At 39.5% G+C, this 17,256-nt stretch overlaps 1 protein-coding gene across 4 annotated transcripts in view; it reads right to left on the bottom strand.

The window, feature by feature from the left end:
- CFAP20DC (CFAP20 domain containing) overlaps nucleotides 1-17,256 on the bottom strand; it is a gene marked incomplete at both ends in the record, with an annotated part of 268,246 nt that overhangs the window by 56,512 nt on the left and 194,478 nt on the right. For all 4 annotated transcript variants that reach the window (XM_079712102.1, XM_079712105.1, XM_079712103.1 and 1 more), the window contains one exon: nucleotides 2,324-2,527. In XM_079712102.1, the coding sequence (XP_079568228.1) occupies nucleotides 2,324-2,527 (204 nt within the window). The remainder of the gene's footprint in view (nucleotides 1-2,323; nucleotides 2,528-17,256) is intronic.

Here is a 17,256-nt window from a genome sequence, read left to right as displayed (position 1 = left end):
TCTTCTTTCATTTCTTCTTTTTCACTGCCCTGGTACAACTTCTAAAGAGAAAGTCATGAGCTCCCAGAAACACCATAGTGGTTCTTGTAAACTGCTCTATTTAAACTCTATATGAGCAACAAGATGCAGAGTTCATTAAGGAACGCACTTTTCCATTTGGTGATAGTTCCAACATTGAAAATAGACTGAATTTGATGTAATAATAAACATATCTTATGAATACCAAAGGTAGGTTTTTCAATTATTTTCTCTGTCTAAAAAAATAAACTGTTTTCAATTTCTCATTTGGTCAAATAGAGGTGTTATTAAGTTCATTACCAATGGTTATTTTTGGCTGTGTACTTTTAGAGCAAAGTAGTCATCATGCATGAGGACTTCAGTCCTTCCCAGAACAGGACAGTGATGAGGACATGGTACCCAGGGCAACCAAGAGTTCAGCCTTTTCAGTCTTAAATAATCATTTCTCAGCTTGCCCTTTGTAATGTTGGGTCTCTGAGCTACTTCATGACAGAATGACCTTGTTCAGGAGGCCACTGTTCTCTTTCTTACTTTTGGTTTAAATGACTGCTAAGAAATATTTTATAAGAAAGGAATATTTCAGTTCCATTGTAAACTGCATTGGCAAAAATCTGCAACTTACTCTTATGTTCTTAGCCCTGGCTATAAGAATACTCTGAGTAACTAGCACACAGGGGTATTTTTGCTGGGTGCATAGATACTCTTTGGGACCAAGGCTGCTTGAGGTGTTATGTATGCTTGATCATTCAGTTTAATGAAAGCACAACTAAATAAGGCAAGAGAAACCTGGAGAGTGGGCAAGGTGGGAAAAAAGAACCCTGAGGAAAAATTAATATCATTTTTCCCCCCACATCTACTTAGAACCAATTTGAATTCCTCCTCCATGAAGACTTGTAAGTTTTCTCCAAAGCAGAAATCTCAACTTCTGCTAGATATTGGTAGCACTCATTTGACAATTAAGTCACAGATCAAGAAGTCACCATATCATGGTGTTTAGAAGCTTAGAATTGAGAGTCATGCCAAACTAGTTCTGTGTCACTTTACTCAAGAGCCTCAATTTTCTCATCTGGAAATGGGAACTCAATAGTGCTTACCACATAGGATAGCAGTAAGGAGTAAGTTAGAAACACAAGGCTCAGTGTCAGGGCCTCTGAGATTTCTAACATCTACAAAGAAGTTGGAGATCTGGAAAAAAAATTTAAAATAGAAAAAGAAAACTGAAAAATTGATATTTAACTAAATACTTAAAACATAACATATCCACCATCAGCTACACTTAAACTCAACCTTTATGTAATTTTATATAAGCATGAATCAAAGTTGCACCATTTTATATTTCCTTTCAAAAATTGTCTGGTAAAAAAGTTATATTTACTGTTGGATGAAAAGTGCATTTTAATATGTTTGATCTGATGTTGAATGTAGCATTATAAGTAAATGTTCCTTCGGCCTATGGAGATCTTAAAATGTTTTTAAGTGCTTAAAGAAATGGTAGCTCTAATTACCATTATTATAATAATGATTTTATTATTCTGTCTCATGACATTTCTTACGTTGCACAGGACTGTTCCGTGGATGTTTCTGCTTTGTCTTTCCAATTAAACCATACGATCCTTGAGGATCATAGAGGAGAATGGACTGAGTCAAGACACTGGGCTTTGCTCTGGGCTCTACCACTGACCAGGTATGGAAGCTTGAGCCCAGAATTTAGTTTCTTCACCTGAAAAACAGGAAGACTTTGGCCTGCTTCAGGCCGTCTGCTGGTCTATAGAGAGAATGATGGGCCATATTTGAAAGGGCTTTAACTGTATGAACATATAGGAAAATACAAGCTGCTGAAGCATATGCAGTGCCTATCATGGCCCTTAGGCACAGGGAGGAGTCAGCATAAATCCGGTGACTTGAACAGAAGGTTCTTTGCTGCTGCCATATACGAACCAATACTTCATATATCTATAGTCTCCTCCTTTCTGTTCGTTCATTTAACAGACACTTCTTTAACAAGTGTTGAGCCTGCTTTACGTGCCAGAGCTTGTGCTAGGAGGTGGGGATACAATGAGATACCCAGAGTCTACAGTAAAATTATTCTTTTTCTTTCAGTGTATGGTTTTATATATCACCACACAATGAACATACCTTATCTGAAGGTAAATAAGACGATTTAAGACAAGACAATGTCCCCAGACTTAAAACACTATTTCAGAATAGATTTCATAGGAGTGTCCTCATTTGGCCCTAGTTTTCCCAGGCAAGGCTGGGCTTTGTGACAAAGGCAGTAAACAAAGACGCAAAACCCTGGACTCACGGGTGGCAGGCAGGAGTTCCAGGTGGTTGTGTCATCGCTGCTGGTACTTATGCTGACATTACAGTTGTCAACCTGGGATGCGCTCAGGCCATGGGGAGCCCCAGTGTCCTCCAGTTCTTCGTTCTGTTGCCGCCGTAGGCTTGCTAGCATTTGCAACTCGGATTCACTCATCTGGCTGGGTTGATAGTTTCTCCAGTCATATTCCTGACCAAGAGAGAAGAAAGTGACACGGCAAAGGGTCACTTGGCCTTTCTTAATTTTATGGGCTACCAGTAAATGCTACTCTACAGCCTTAACCCCTTCAATGGCTTCCGATGGACAGAGGCCCAGATCCTTAATATGCCTTTATATGATGCCTATGCCAGCTGCCTCGCCTTGTCTTTTCCTCCTGACGTGTCAGCCACACTTCATTTAGGTCCTCAAAAGCATCGAACTCATGTTTGTCTTGGTGCCCGTGCACATGCTAGTTCCCCATGTGCTAATTCCTAGGTATCCTTTAGGGCCCAAATTATGTGTCACTTCCTCAGAAAAGCTTTTTCTGACAACCCCAAACTGGATCAGTTCCTCCACATTATGTGCTCTCACCGAATCTTAGAGTGTTCATTTTTAGCGCTATCACAATTGCAGCTATGTAACTGCTTTTGGAGTCTACAGGTAATCTATGAGTGCTACAAAGGCAAGCACCATGACTGTCTTACTGTATTTCTCACATCTGGTGCCCAACCAGTATTCGAGGATTGACTAAATAAACAAAAATTCAAAGCAGTTTCTAAAAAAGAAAAATAACTTTCCATAAAAAAGTCCAGTTTACAAGAGAATTGATCATTTTCATCAGTGTGAACATTATGAGCAAATAACTCCAACTTACAGTAAGATTGAGAATGACTAATGCTGTTAAAAGCCATCAAATAAAATATGAACTGAAGATAAAAACATGTAAGGTCTGAAAGCCAGAAAGACCTTGGAGCTACCATAAACACTTATACTCACACGGACTTCACTAAATGTGTAATCTGTCAAGACTACTACTACAAATCTTTAGAGGCTAGTATAAATATTATTTCAATGTACAGGGAAGAAACTGGCATATGGAATTTTCAAGCCCTTTCCTTTCTCTCTGGCTTAAACCAAATTTGGTAGCTAACATTAACTTCAACATTGCTGAAATGTTAGCATCACATATGAATGAGCAGTGTGATTTACATCCAGGACTGGCATATAACGTGAAAACAATCTCGAAATATTTTGGTACATCTAGAATCAGTGATTATGCTCAAAAAGTTTTTTTCCATGACATACTAGAATTTTTAAGATTTTCAAATCTCTACACTTATTTTCTTGGAAGATCCTTTGAGATGGCTACTGCCTTCTTTTCTGCCTCATAGGGATGTAAAAAGTTAAGAAAATATAATTTGGAAAAAAAATTCTTGGTGTTTCTATGACATTAAAAGCTTTTTAATAAAGCATAATCATCATCATAACTTGGGGGTTATGAAAGCTTGCGATCTAATAATGTGATGTGGAGATTTCCTGGAAAGTTGCCAGTGGAAACTCACTTAAATTCTTACAGTTCATGGCTCCAGCAGCTTGGCACCCTGAGAAATCATGCAATCTCTAATAAGAGGTTTCATGAGTATTTAATATGCTTTGAGAGTTCTTGGGACAAAACCGATATCACAAGAAGAAAAACAAAGTTTATATTCCAATGAAAAACACTTTAAAAAAGAAGAAAAGAAAAATAATTTAAATTCCAAAGAAATAGGGGAGCAATAAACAAAAGATGCTCAACATCACTGTCATTAGAAAAAATAAATCAACATGACAATGAGGTAACATTCACATCCACTAGGATTGTTATAATACAAAAGATAGACAGTAATAAGTGCTGGAGAGGATGTGGAGAAACTGTAATCCTCATACACCACTGGCTGTGAATATGAAATGGTGCAGCCACTTTGGAAAACAGTTTGGTGGTTCCTCAAAATGTTAAACATGGGCCATGTGGCCCAACGATTCACTTGTAGGGATATATCCAAAAGAACTGACAATATATGTGCATACAAAAACTTACACACAAATGTTCATAGCAGCATTGTTCATAACAGCCCCAAAGTGGAAACAACCAAATGTCCATCAACTGATGAATGGATTTTAGTTTATCCATACAATGGAGTATTAGTGGCCATAAAGATACATGCTACAACATGGATGAACCTTGAAAACATTATGCTAAGTGAAAGCAGCCTGAAGCAAAAGGTCACAGATTGTATGATTTCATTTATGTGAAATATACAAAAAAGGCAAATATATAGAGATAGAGGAGAGACAGGTGATTGCCCAGGGACTGGGGAAAGAGGGAATGATCTCTAATGGGTATGGGGTTTCTCTCTGGGGTGATGTAAATGTTCTGAAATTAGGCTGTGGTGGTGGTTATAGAATGTTGTGAATATACTAAAAACTCCTGAACTTTATGGTACATGAATTATACCTCAATTAAAAAAAAGTAGTTCAGTAATCAGATGTGAAAACAAGACTAGCCATTTGACTTTGGGATCAATAGTAAACATGTGACTTGCTGTCCTTCACTTCAGTTTTTCTGTCAAGAAATGGAACTAAACATTCCAACGTGTCACATAGGTATGTTATTTGGCTTTCATTGACAATACATGCTTTTACAAGGAAAAAGGAAATTTTATTTTCAAAATTTTTCTTAAGAATAAAGCTTTTATATGTACTTAGTATGATTAATTCAGCCATTTGATGTGTTTATTTAATCCACAAGCCTATACTGTGCCTGGGGTACAACCCTAGGTGCTAAGACAGAAAAACAAGAGAGAATGCTGCAGTGGCTAAGCCACACATATCTGAGTCCAGGCCCTGGTTTCATCATTTACCAGCTGTATGTGATTGGGCAAATCACCTAATCTCTCTGTGCCTTAGTTTCTTAATCTATAAAATGGAACCATAGTGTATACCTCATGGGATTTTTGGTGGACTAAAATAATGTATGTCAAATGCTTAGCATAGTACCTGACAAACAGCTATACTAAGTGTCTCCAAACTTAACGATTTGTGCCTTTATCAGAACGTGTTTGAGTGTGTACCTTCCAATATATGTTTATTTATAAAATTAAACAAATGTACAACTATATTAAAATAGTATGTATGGTATAAAACATACACACAAAAAAAATAGAAATGAAAATGGTTGAGCTTAAAAAAATAAATGGAAATAGTGTGAAGCTCAGCTGATTCTTTTTGATACACCTCTTCTGGGGTGAGTACATCCCTCTTAGGACACCTCTGGGTTGGCAATCAATACATATGCTCCCTGTTATTATTATTATTTCCTCTCATTTTCTTTGGCCCCTTTCATCCATTCTGTACTATGCTAGGAGCTGGGAGTATAAAGAAAATGAGACACATCTCTGTCCTCATGGAGCTCAGTCTAGAAAGGGAGACCTAACAGCTATTATAAGTTGGGGTATTATAATGTATCATGATCAATACTACAAGGGATATGACTAAGATGCAACTGCCCAGTAGAATTAGAAAAGGCCTCACAGAAGTCTAAGGTGGCATGTGATAGTAATTAAATTTGTTAACAAATGGAATGAGTGGCCTTCATAAGGAGTGAACTCTCTCCACCACCAGAGGTATTGAAGCAGAGGGTAGGGAAGTAAATACTTGTCTGGAATATTGCAGTAATCTGCAGTGGTGGAAATGGATTGATCATTCCTTAATTTATCCCACAAATACTTACTGAGACCTTTTTATGTGCTAGAAACTGGTGGTGCTAACTTTGCTTAAAACTCTATATTTCCATGATTTTATTTGATACAACAGTTAAATGTATTCTGACAACACCCTGGAAGGGGCAGCCAAAAGTGAGCGGAAAGAAAGAAGCAACTTTCTCCAGGGTCATGAATAGGGCAACTGGTGGCAGAGAGAGGTAATTAACTTAGTCCTTTGATACATTCTTGATTTGCAATCTCTTAAGCCATTTCAAAATCACCAGAAAGGCTAAATCATTTATTAATTTTTTTAAAAAAGAAGGCTTGCAATAAAGTCTTCACATTAAAGTAGACCCAGCACAAGAAGTCATCTAACTAGATTATGCAACTCCTGAGAGGCAAAGTGTTTTATGTAATTCTATCTCTTAAAGGCTCAAACTGTTATGTATAACCCAGTTTTGTCTCAAAATATCCTTGTAGGAAAGAGGGGAGACATTATCAATCAGATTTGTTTTAGGAGCAAGATAATGGGCTCAAGGCTATATAATTCAGCTGTGCTCAGACTCCCAGGCAAGTCCTTCCCTTATAAAGCATTCAAGCCATTTGTTTTCTTGATGTTTTTTCAGACAGTTTTGGGAGCCTAAGACAGTGAAGTTACAAAGACAAGTATGATGTGGCCCCTGCTTTCACAGGCCTTACAATCTAGGAGGGCAATTAAGAGTTCTAAAGAAATGAGTATACAATAAGGTAACATATACTGAGGTATAGTATTAATAATCACACAGAGCTTTGATAATGATTAAAAGGAAAACTGATAACTCCAGCAAAATGATAAAACACAACAAACAAAAATAATCTTTCAACTTGATGCCCTTCACCTAATCTGTGTTCTCAAAGATTTTAAGACGGAACAGCTTAATTGATCAAATATCTGCCTATAGAATTTTGTGAGCCTCAGATAAGACCCAATTCTACTGAACTGTAGGTGACACAAGACTGAGTTTACAATGGTGGTGTAGAGGCAAAGTGAGACACTGCCACCAGTTAATAGATGAGATAACGAACCTCCTTCTATTTTAATATGGTTGGGAGAGTAACAGAATTGAGAGAAAACTGGGTCATTATTCTCATTCTGGAGCCTATAAAAATCTTCGAGACTCTTTCTGAATCAGGTTTGCATTGTGACAGTGCCTGATACCTAGAGCATAGGAGACATCATGTTGTAAAAACTCTTAATAAAAGTTCTAACAATCAATTTCCAGCTCTTTGTATTCCTTTAAGTTACACCAAGACTCAAAAGGTGCTACTACTAAAAAAGGGATAGTGGCTCTTATAACAGAAGGCAACGTGAGAAAAGGGAGATATACCAAATAGTCTGGCATTTCAGAAAAGAGAGAGGTCACTTCTTGTAGGATCAGGCAAGGCTTCATGGAGGAGATGTTCTTTAAGCCGGGCCTTGAAGGATAGGAAGGGTGATATGGAAGCATATTCTAAGCATCAGGCAGGAAAACATGGGGCAAGTTAGAAGTATGGAGCATATATTCATAGAAAGCATTATTTACTTATACATATTGTTTTAGAAATGAAATTTGTAATACTGTTCCAAAGTAACAAGAATGAAAATACCTAGAATTTAACCTAAATCTTATAAGACCAGATGGCTTCCACTTCCTTGCCCAAGTCTTATTAAAGAATATAGGATTCTACCAAAAGACATAATTTTAATAGCTTCCAAATGGAAACTACCCAAATGCCCATCAACAGTAGGATAAATAAATGGTGTGAGAGTCACACAGTAGGACACTATATTGAAATGACTGATATACTGAATCTTACAAATGAAATGCTGAGTGAGAGAACCCAGACACAAGAGACCATACACTGGTAAAACTAGTCTTGGTAGGTAGAGGGTGGTTGTGAGGGCATAGTGACAGAAAAGGATAGTGACAGGGAGGGAGCACAATGGGGCTTCTGGGGTGCTGGCATTGTTTTCTTTCTTGATTCAGATGATGGCCACATGTGTTTGTTCAGTTTGTGAAAATCCATCTAAGTATATGTTTATGATATGCACACTTCTCTGTGGCCAACAAGAGCAAAGAAGTCTAAGAGTCAAAGAGAGATTTCCTAGGAAGTGATTAGTCATTAATCATTGGCACCTTACTGTGGACTGTCTTAATGGGGGAAAAAAAGCAGTTTGTAAATGTGGCTGGGAGTCAGTATCATGGTAGTTTCAAACTTGTATTTATTATTAAGAGTTTTAAAGATGTAATTAGGAAGTTTTGTGAGTTTTTTTGAACTCCAACACGACAGCAAGAAAAGTGGAAGTCCATTTTCCAAAACTAATTTTAAACTTTAATCGGCATTTTAATTTGAAGATTTATCTCCTCCCTATTGCTATTTGCAGACAGTATTTAATTCCTAAATTGACATTTTTAATACTAATAGCTCATGGTAAATTAGTGTTCTAGAGCATCTCTTTTCCAATTAGCACTCCTTGAAGACTTTTTTCAAGTTCTGGAGCTACTTACCCACACAAGAATTTGCTCTGATTCATTGGGGACACAGGCCCACTAACAATAGGAATGAAGAGAAGACAGAAGCCACAAACATGAGCTCTAAGTGACACATACTTGAGCTCATAACTCATTCACAATTACACGGTAGCTTTCAGCATGTCTTCATCACACAAAGAGATAAATCAAAACTTAAAGACCAAGCCACAGTACAACTTGAAAACCTTTGCTAAATTTAAGAGATGCTACGTCAACTTGCACAGCATAAATTAAGAGTCAGGCTATTCAAAAGAACCAACAGGTCAGAATCTAGATCATGTTTTATGTTAAAAGCGTTCACGTGGACATAGGCTTAACCAGACCCAATGTTGCCTCTGAAATGTCTGTCACAAACATTTCAGCATGTGACCTGGAGACACTTCACAACCCTTGACTCAATCCATACTTCATTATTCATGAATAATAATCTCTCAAAATGTCTCAGGTAAAGAATGGTTGGCTAATTAAATCCAATAGTGGCAAAATTCCTTGCAAAGCGATAGCTATCTATCTTATGTGGCTCTCTCTTTCTTGGCACGAAAAGATTTAAAGAAAAAGATCTTTATATTTATGTGCTATATTTGTATAGAGTACTCTTTTAATCCATGACCTAAAAAGAAATATACTTCCATACATTTTGCCTTGGTAGTCAGCTTGCTAATTTTCAGAAAGAATTCTCTGACAAACATAGCTGATCTCTTATTAACCTTAAAGTGAGCTGATAAACAATTTGTAATTTTCCAGCATCTATCTTCTGAGTTTAAGAATAATAGACTAGAAGGAATCTAGTAAAACCAAATTGAACAGGTTTTATATTATACTCAAGGATATGCCATCTACAAGGTGAAGTGTAGCCTTATACATGGGACAAGCACAGTAGCCATTCAATAAGTGGTAGTTTAAAATATTATTTAAAGAACCAGGAGGAAAACAATTACTGATACTGCTTACAGAGATGAAAACAGCAGAGGCAAGCCAACTGATGCTTCTGGAGTGGGAAGATGATAACTTTTAAGTAAGTTTGAACTGTTTAGAATATAAAACTGGTTGTAAAACATTAATAACAGATATACCAACATCTGTGCATGCTTCTGCACATTAAAATACTGCAAAGCTTCAAGTGGCAACAGAAGTTACATTGCCACATAATCACAGAATTTTTTCAGTGGTCTTTAACTAAGGGTGATGGGCCAGTGTGGTGGAAGGTACACAGGCTTTTCTGGCCAGATCTCCTGGGTTTGATACTCTGCCTTGTCACTTATATGTGAACAAGCTAAACCTCTCTCCTTCCTTATCTTTCAAAAAAGTAAGGCCTCTCATGAGGGGTGAAAATGGAGACTGGAGATAGTATGGGACACCTTGTAGAGGGCCTGGCACATGGCAAGTACTCCAAATACTTAAAAGCCACAAACGAGGTTCTTAATCAAAGACCTCAATCTCAATGTGTTTAGAAAATAGCCTAGTACCTCTTACATAAAGAAGGAAAATGACAAATTTGACTTGCTCCTCTTTAAAATTAGGAAGAACAAGACATCAAAGAAGATGGATTTCTTCCATAAACATTTGATTAGTAGGATGCTAACCTTAGCATTGGAATACTGGAGAACTGACAATGAAACGCCACAGTGTGTTGGTTAAACCACTAACGTATTTTCATTGATTCATACTTCTGATAGTCTCTTAATTTTTGTCAAGACTTTCTAGCTACAATTTCTGAAACTTTTGAGAATTTGAAACTGCTCCTCTTCATCAGAGTAACTGGCATATTGTTTGCATAACTAACTACTCAGAAATGGAGATATCAAAATGTCCTAATAACTCTTGCAATTCCATATCATCACCTGGATTTTATTTTATTTTATTTTATTTATTTATTTATTTATTTTTTTGCGGTACACGGGCCTCTCACTGTTGTGGCCTCTCCTGTTGCGGAGCACAGGCTCCGGACACGCAGGCTCAGTGGCCATGGCTCACGGGCCCAGCTGCTCCTCAGCATGTGGGATCTTCCCGGACCGGGGCACAAACCCGTGTCCCCTGCATCGGCAGGCAGACTCTTAACCACTGCGCCACCAGGGAAGCCCCATCACCTGGATTTTAAACCACAATTCCATTTAAATTATTTTAACATACATCTATTCTAGACCATTTTGCCTTGGTGGATAACTAAATTAGACACTAGGTACAAAGAAAGTGAAAGAAACAAACCACCCTGTAGTATCAGCAGCAGTTCAGACAGAAAAATATTCAGAAAGAAGGCAGAGGGCTAGGAGTGAGTTCCACCTGGGAAATTTCTATGCCTAATTCAAATACTTTTACTGGTGACACAAATGTTATTTAATCACCAAGTTCTATAGCTTCAGCAATATACCCAGCAGTGCACTGACAGATAAGACTGAGATAATGACCTTGTTTTTTCAGAGACAAGGAAAGAGTGCAGTTTCAACAAAATATCAAATATCAGACTCTTTTTCCAAAGACTATTAATTGGCAGGAATGTCCAATTTAATAAATGAAATATTCTTCCCATGGTTAACAGTGTGGTTTATGAAGTGCTGTCAGTCCTGCCCAAGTTCAATTCACTCCATCAATCATGAAGCTACACACCTACAGTTTAGTTCTGGGAACATGGCAAGTACATCGAGGGTGGTCTCTGAGGAATGACTGGAGAGACATCACATCCTGCTTCTAAATATTTTTCTCTCTTCAGTGTATCCTTGAAAAAATATCAACATGTTACCTGGAAGAAGTGACCCATTAATTCACTCTTTTTTTTTTTTCACGGTATGCGGGCCTCTCACTGTTGTGGCCTCTCCCGTTGCGGAGCACAGGCTCCGGACACGCAGACTCAGCGGCCATAGCTCACGGGCCCAGCTGCTCCGTGGCAGCATATGGGATCCTCCCGGACCGGGGCACGAGCCCATGTCCCCTGCATCGGCAGGCGGACTGCCAACCACTGTACCACCAGGGAAGCCCTAATTTACTCTTACGTTAACACTGGATTCAACGATAAGCAGAGGACAAGAAGCATATATAGTTATGACTTATTGAACAATCTCAATAATTAGTTTCTAGAATTTGATTGAAATTGAAAGGTTTGTTTTAGAATGCCAGGCATACTGGTTTACAATTCTAACTACTCATAAATAAGTACAAGAAAATATCCTGTTGGACTATGGGATACTAGTTCTACGTGTACTATCTCATTGAATACTCACAACAAACCTACGGAATAAGTATTGTTATTTTCTCCAAGTTTACATATGACATAACCAAGGCTCAAAGAGGTTAAGAAATGTGTCCATGGTCACATAAGTAAAAAGAAGCAAAGCTAGGACTCAAATCAGGTCTGTCTGATTTGAGCTGGTGCTCCGAACCACGGTGCCCACTGCTCCTGACTTCTCAGTTCCGAAGAATGAAAATGTGGATAGACATGACACAGGGCCCTGTTTGGGGAAGGCCTTGAGGGCAGCAAAGGGAAGGATCAGGGCAGCATGAGGTCGGTGGGCATCTGTGGTGGAAGCTGCTGAAGGAGGGAGCATCACCCCTAAGTGAACCTCCCCAATTGGGCCAGGGTGATGTATAATATACAAGGCAACCTGACCCTGAGACAGGTGTTTTGCAACAATGGAATATTGTTGTAGCTGAAGCAAGTCAGGGGTGAGAAAGACATTTATGAATTCTTCAAACAATGCAGTATTGTTAGAAAGACAGCTGTAAATAGCATACTTGAGTGGCAAATTCAAAGAGAGAAAGATGGCATCACTTTGACCAAAGAGTATTATATACCCTAGAAAATGCAGAAATTTATGTAATGGAATAATGCCTTTAGAACCTTAAAATAACTTACAAATTCATTTTTCTCTAAGTTTGTTGAGCATAAATTGCATTGAATAGTAAACTTTTATAACTTAAAAAATATATGATGATAGACATTCACTGCTCCAATACTGGGCTCAAGTTCATCAGGGAGGCGATGAAACTAATCCTTTTTTATTATCCAAAAAAAAAAGGCTTGATGATTAAGAAAAAAATTTGCTCACATCATACCATGGCCTAAAATGTCTTTAAAAGTGTCTTTCCATAATTCAGTTCTGATTTTCAAACATGGAAATGTGAAAATTAAACTAAAAAGTTACATATATTTTACAATGTTTTTCCTATAAAAAGTCATGTCTTTTTTTCTAAAGAGAATACCTGAATTTGTAATTGGTAGCGTGTTTTGTCATTCTTATGAAAATAACAATTCTTCAAAAACTCCAACTTTTTTCTGGAACCACAAAGACTGTTATATATGTCTTGTTTATTTGTTTAAAGGTGCACATAACAACATCTGCAGGTTTAAAATGATTCATTCAAAAGTATTTGAATGCAGTTATACATGTGGAAAAGTTTAATTACCAGCTATCTATATGATTGCAATACTACCCAGAGGGCTGTACTTCTTTCTTAATTAAAAATATTTGAACTTAATAATAGAGAACTCTATTAAGATATGAATAAAACATTGCAAGAAAGAAGTTTACCAAGCAGTTAGCAAATCAATTTCAGTAAGCGTTTCTTAAAAATTACTAGTACTCTTCCATATTAGGGGATTAGGAAGACAATTTTCTTGCACCTCCTTTTGTAACAGCCTTCATTTTTCTTCTGTCATAAAGTTGCTTCACGTTGGCACTTTGCGAGAGCACAGATTTTCAATGGGATGTTCACTTACAATTCCTGATTGTGGTACCTTGATGCCTAGGTTGATGGCTCAGACACATCCAGTCTGCCACAGCCCAGTAAATGACATGACCATCTGTCTGGTTACTCAAGTCCTAAACCTAAGCATCATCCTTGATTCTGCCTGTTTCTTCTTTCTTACATCCTGTCAGTCCTACTTCCCCATTATTCCAGTAATCTGCTATGTCTCTTCATCTCCACTCTGAACTATCAGAGTAATGCCTCAATTGCCTTCCCTGCTTCTATGCCTGCCCTATTGAATCCATTCTGGATGCAGCCAGAGGAGACTTTTTGAATATAAATGTCATTGCCTTGCTTAATAACCTTCAAAGACTTACCATTGCATTTGGAATAAAGGCCACCCTCTTCACCATGTCCTTCTTGACCTTACATGATCTGGGCCTGTTTACCTCTCTGATGTCACCCTCTTCTACTTTTCCCTTGCCCATATGTCCCACCTACACGGGCCTCCTTTATTCCTCAAGATGCCCATTTTAGGAGCTTTGTACCTGCTGTTCCTGATGCCTAAAACATTATCCTCTAGTTCTCTGCATGGCTGCCTTCATCTTAAACTTTAGCTCTCACCTCAAATGTCACCTACTCAGTCAGATACTAGGTAAAGTGCCCACAATTCTATCCATCCTACCACTCTATTATATCACCCAGTTTTTTCCTTCCCAAGTCTTTATCATATAAAGTTTATAATCACTGTATGCACTTGTTTATTTGTTTCCTGTGTCTTCCAACAGATATAAGCTCCCTGAGGAGAGAGACATTGGTCAGTGTATCTCTAGCAGCTGGGAGAATACCTGACCTGATAAGCTGTCAACAGAAGAGGAGATGCTCTTACTTATTCAGAAGTAGAACGAGAATAAGTATACTCCATCACCTGGAGGTCCTTTATTTTAGAAACCTAGCTTAGGTGGTAGAACCTCCATACATATCAGAACTCTACATATAGGGACTATGATGCTAGCCAGCAAAGGTAATTTCACACCTGCATTCATATTAATATTAAATGGACTTCTAGTTCCAGGAGAATTCTCAAAATTTTCTTCTTGCATCAAGCACAATTCTTTTGAGTCATACCAGTAGAATCTTTCTAGGCCTGTCTGAGCTCATCAGGCCTGTGTTACAATTCAATACTGGGGCCACACTATTAAGTATTAAATCTTATATATATTGAAAGAAAAAAAGGTTTTTATTGAAATTAAATCTGATTTGTGGGGACTTCCCTGGTGGTGCAGTGGTTAAGAATCTGCCTGCCAATGTAGGGGACACAGGTTTGGGCCCTGGTCTGGGAAGATGCCACATGCCTCGGAGCAACTAAGCCCATGTGCCACAACTACTGAGCCTGTGTCTAGAGCCCTCGTGCCACAACTACTGAAGCCTGAGTGCTTAGAGCCTGTGCTCTGCAGCAAGAGAAGCCGCCACAATGAGAAGCCTGCGCACCACAACGAAGAGCAGCCCCCGCTCGCTGCAACTAGAGAAAGCCTGCGTGCAGCAATGAAGACCCAACTAAGCCAAAAATAAATAAATAAAATAAATAAATTTATTTTAAAAACCCTGCAGTTTGTGGATGCAATTAAGTTAGAAGAAATAAAAAACATCCAGACTGGAAAGGAAGTAGAACTATCTCAATCTGCAATGACATGATCTTGTATATAGAAAATCCAAAGGAATTCACAAAACACTATTGGAACTAATAAATGTTCAGCAAGAATCCAAGATACAAAATCAATTTAAAAATCAATTGTATGGAGGGACCTTCAAGATGGCAGAGGAGTAAGATGTGAAATCACCTTCCTCCCCACAAATACATAAAAAATCCATCTACATGTGGAACAATTCCTACAGAACACCTACTGACCGCTGGCAGAAGACCTCAGACCTCCCAAAAGGCAAGAAACTCCCCACGTACCTGGGTAGGGCAAAAGAAAAAAGGAAAAAACAGAGACAAAAGAATAGGGACGGGACCTGCACCTCTGGGAGGGAGCTGTAAAGGAGGAAAGGTTTCCACACACTAGGAAGCCCCTTCGCGGGCGGAGACAGGGGGTGGCGGAGGGGGGAAGCTTTGGAGCCACGGAGGAGAGCGCAGCAACAGGGGTGCAGAGGACAAAGCAGAGAGATTCCCGCACAGAGGATCGGTGCCGACCAGCACTCACCAGCCCGAGAGGCTTGTCTGCTCACCCACCAGTGGGTGGGGGTGAGGGCTGAGAGCTGAGGCTCCGGCTTCGGAGGTCAGATCCCAGGGAGAGGACTGGGGTTGGTGGCGTGAACACAGCCTGAAGGGGGCTAGTGCACCATGGCTAGCCAGGAGGGAGTCCGGGAAAACGTCTGGAGCTGCCGAAGAGGCAAGAGACCATTGCTTCGGGGTGCGCGAGGAGAGGGGATTCAGAGCACCACCTAAACGAGCTCCAGAGATGGGCGCGAGCCGCAGCTATTAGTGCAGACACCAGAGACAGGCATGGGACGCTAAGGCTGCTGCTGCAGCCACCAAGAAGCCTGTGTATGAGCACAGGTCACTATCCACACCTCACCTCCTGGGAGCCTGTGCAGCCTGCCACTGCCAGGGTCCCGTGATCCAGTGACAACTTCCCCAGGAGAACACACGGTGCACCTCAGGCTGTTGCAACATCACGCTGGCCTCTGCCGCCGCAGGCTCGCCCCGCATTCTGTACCCCTCCCTCTCCCAGGCCTGAGTGAGCCAGAGCCCCCAAATCAGCTGCTCCTTTAACCCCGTCCTGTCTGGGCGGGGAACAGATGCCTTCAGGTGACCTGCACGCAGAGGCAGGGCCAAATCCACAGCTGAAGCCCAGGAGCTGGGCAAACAAAGAGAAATGGAAATTTCTCCCAGCAGCCTCAGGAGCAGCAGATTAAATCTCCACAATCATTTTGATGTACCCTGCATCTGTGGAACACCTGAATAGACAACGAATCATCCCAAAATTTAGGCGGTGGACTTTGGGAGCAACTGTAGACTTTCTGCATCTAATTTGTTTCTGGTTTTATGTTTATCTTAGTTTAGTATTTAGAGCTTATTATAAGTGGTAGATTTGTTTATTGATTTGGTTGCTCTCTTCCATTCATATATATATATATATATTTATCCTTTTTCTCTTTTTGTGAGTGTGTATGTGTATGCTTCTTCGTGTGATTTTGTCTGTATAGCTTTGCTATTACCATTTGTCCTAGGGTTCTGTCTGTCCATATTTTTTTTTTTTAGTATAGTTTTTAGCGCTTGTTAGCATTGGTGGATTTGGTTTTCGGTTTCGTTGCTCTCTTCTTTCTTTCTTTCAATATTTTATTTTAATAACTTTATTTTAATTTATTATTTTTTCTTTCTTTCTTTCTTTTTTCTCCCTTTTCTTCTGAGCCGTGTGGCTGACAGGGTCTTGGTGCTCAGGCTGGGTGTCAGGCCTGAGCCTCTGATATGGGAGACCTGAGTTCAGGACATTGGTCCACCAGAGACCTCTGGGTCCCACATAATATCAAACAGCAAAAGCTGTCCCAGAGATCTCCACCTCAATGCTAAAACCCAGATCTACTCAACGACCAGCAAGCTCCAGTGCTGGACACCTCATGCCAATCAACTAGCAAGACAGGTACACAAACCCACCCATTAGCAGAGAGGCTGCCTAAAATCATAAGTTCACAGACACCCCAAAACACACTACCAGACATGGTCCTGCCCACCAGAAAGACAAGATCCAGCCTCATCCACCAGAACACAGGCACCAGTCCCCTCCACCAGGAAGCCTACACAACCCACTAAACAAACCTTACCCACTGGGGGCAGACACCAAAAATAACAGGAACTACGAACCTGCACCCTGCGAAAAGGAGACCCCAAACACCGTAAGTTAAGCAAAATGAGAAGACAGAGAAATACACAGCAGATGAAAGAGCAAGGTAAAAACCCACCAGA

This window comes from Hyperoodon ampullatus (assembly GCF_949752795.1).
Source record: "Hyperoodon ampullatus genome assembly, chromosome: 10".
NCBI classification, from domain to species: Eukaryota; Metazoa; Chordata; class Mammalia; order Artiodactyla; family Ziphiidae; genus Hyperoodon; species Hyperoodon ampullatus.
The sequence above is the reverse complement of the archived record's forward strand: the minus strand, read 5'-3'. Positions and strand labels throughout refer to the sequence as shown.